This window comes from Zingiber officinale, chromosome 9A (genome assembly GCF_018446385.1).
Source record: "Zingiber officinale cultivar Zhangliang chromosome 9A, Zo_v1.1, whole genome shotgun sequence".
NCBI lineage: Eukaryota > Viridiplantae > Streptophyta > Magnoliopsida > Zingiberales > Zingiberaceae > Zingiber > Zingiber officinale.
In genome coordinates, this window is record NC_056002.1 from 108621999 (window position 1) to 108624258 (window position 2260).

General features: G+C 50.3%; 1 protein-coding gene across 1 annotated transcript; it reads left to right on the forward strand.

The window, feature by feature from the left end:
* The first annotated feature begins 322 nt into the window (after positions 1–322).
* LOC122018749 lies at positions 323–1809 on the forward strand. The gene is made up of 3 exons (XM_042576161.1): positions 323–559; positions 635–1213; positions 1325–1809. The coding sequence occupies exons 1-3, from the start codon at positions 424–426 to the stop codon at positions 1690–1692; spliced, it is 1083 nt and encodes a 360-aa protein (XP_042432095.1). The 5' UTR covers positions 323–423; the 3' UTR covers positions 1693–1809.
* The last annotated feature ends 451 nt before the right edge of the window (positions 1810–2260 follow it).

Genomic DNA, 2260 nt, shown 5'->3' on the forward strand with positions numbered 1-2260 from the left:
CAATAAATGGAATGCAAAGCAACTCACTTACATAAAGATCAGAAGAGGTTTGGTCCCCCTTTGCCACTTTTTTTTTTTTTTTTTTTTTTTTTACTTTTTTCTGTTTTATCTTTATTTACAATCTTTATAGAAGATGGCAAAAGATCGACGTGTAGGCCATCTCCCCCCCCCCCTCCCCCCCCCAGTTCCCATCACTGCCGTCCGTTCGTGGGCCTTAAATCTTAATACGACGTCATTAACTAGCACAATTTCCTTAATCCTAAGTCATTAGTCTAATTCAGTATTAGACTGGTCAAATTATGTAACTTTGGACACGTTCTACTTTCCTTATAGCTGGGCTCTGCTAGCGGGCATGCTGCCCTGCCACTGCTACGGCCATTAACTGCTGCGGCACTTCCGTCACCAGACTCAACTGCAGAGACGATGGGCGTTTTGGAGGCATTACGAACGTCGTCATCTCGCCGTGAAATCAGATCCGAAAACCGCGTCGGCTGCTTGTCCGGCATCTTCCACTTCCTCTCCCGTCAACACAACCGCTCCCTCAAACGCCTCACCTCCGGTAAGCGGTAACTCTACCTGTTTCCAAATCTCCCCGTCTCGCCGTTTACCGTTCCGGCCGTTGTGTGTGCTCCAGCTAAGAAAACGGAGAACTCCACCGTCACGATTACCTTGCCTCCGCCTCCTCCGCCGACGACACTGAAGACGATGGATGCCGGCCGGCGAACCTGCGAGACTACGTGGAGCCCGACGATCCCACTGCCGCCCACCGTCGCCGCGATTCCGGACAGCCCTCGGCGCCCACCGACGGTGGTGGCGAGGCTAATGGGGCTCGAGGAGGACACACCCGCCCCCTCGATGGCTGCCACGCCGCCGGAGGAGGACAAGCGGCAGGAGCTACTTCATGCGCTGGAGAAGTGCGACGAGGACCTCCGGGCCCTGAGGCGGATCATCGAGGCCGTCCGCGCGAATGAGGCCGCCTCCCCCGTCGTATCGGCGGCGCGCCGGGTCGAACCCGGCGCTGGTATTTCGAGCAAGGAGCGCTGCGACGGCGGCGATCAACCGAGCCCCGTTTCGGTTCTCGAAGCGATATCGTCCCCTCGATCTCGCGACAGTCTCTCCCCAAATGGTAAGTGTACCACGCAGAAGGCGACGCCATTCATCGCGACCAAGATCCCGAGGCCATCGCCTACCAGCGTCCTCTTCGTAGATAGTAGTAAGAACAAGAATTTTGACGACCCAAACACATTAACAATTCTTAAAAAAAAAAAAAAAAAACCGTATGCGAAGCTCGAACTACTACTTGACGCATCAGTTAATTGTGCAGGAGGAGACGACAACAATAAAGTGACATTGTCCGACGATGCTCAAAGCTGCTCCTTCGACCATCGGAAGGTGTTCGACGAAACGCCCAAGTGCAACGCGATCGTCGAGATCACACAGCCGAGCAAGGGCAGGGGCATGGCGCGGTGTCGCAGGTGGCCCAGAAGGAGTCGGGCGACGGCCAAGCGTAGTGTGGGCGAGAGATGGGAGGACAGATTTGGAGAGGTGGAGAATTTGGGCGTGTTGGTGGAGCTTGACATCCTGTGGGAAATGGTGGAGGAGTTGGTGGTGGACATGCTTGAATTGTGTTGGAATTTGCCGTCACGGTCATTCGAGTCTGGATGTAGGTGCAGGAAGAGTCTGTGTTTCTAGTCTCTGTTGCGTAGTGGATCGTGTTGTAGTTTGTCACCCATCGAGGGACTCTGATTTTTCAATTGTTTAGATTTTGCTCGATTAATTTTTAGAGATGGACGGGTTCGAGATTCAAATTATACTTTACACTTTCTAAAGCTGATGATCACAAAATTTCCAACTATTTACATGGGAAAAAATATAGAACAAAATGTCAAAAAGATTAAAAAAAAAAAATTAAGCTTATTTCATTAACAAGAATGAGTGAGCTTGGAGATCAACCTCGACACTGGCCGATGAAGACCTGCAAGGGGAATGTAAGGAGATGATGATCATCATCAACATTAGCTGATTAGTACTTCGAGATACTTTCCTCATCAGAATTCTCATCCATTACCATGCTCCCCTTCAAGCAACTGGACTTGGAGTATAGTGGATCTTCGTCGATAGGTTCTTCGATACCGGGGAAAGCTAACGGATAACAATCATCTTCTTTGCTTCTTACTTTGTCTTGTAACTTATCGTCGATAGAACTGCAATCTAAGTTTTGTAGGACACTAGAAAATTGCCTGCTACTACCTAAATCAGA

Coding starts and splice junctions, on each gene's coding strand:
- LOC122018749 (XM_042576161.1), top strand. CDS start 424: ATGGGCGTTTTGGAGGCATTACGAACGTCGTCATCTCGCCGTGAAATC. Junction 560..634: donor CCTCAAACGCCTCACCTCCG/GTAAGCGGTAAC, acceptor TGTGTGCTCCAG/CTAAGAAAACGGAGAACTCC. Junction 1,214..1,324: donor CGTCCTCTTCGTAGATAGTA/GTAAGAACAAGA, acceptor TTAATTGTGCAG/GAGGAGACGACAACAATAAA.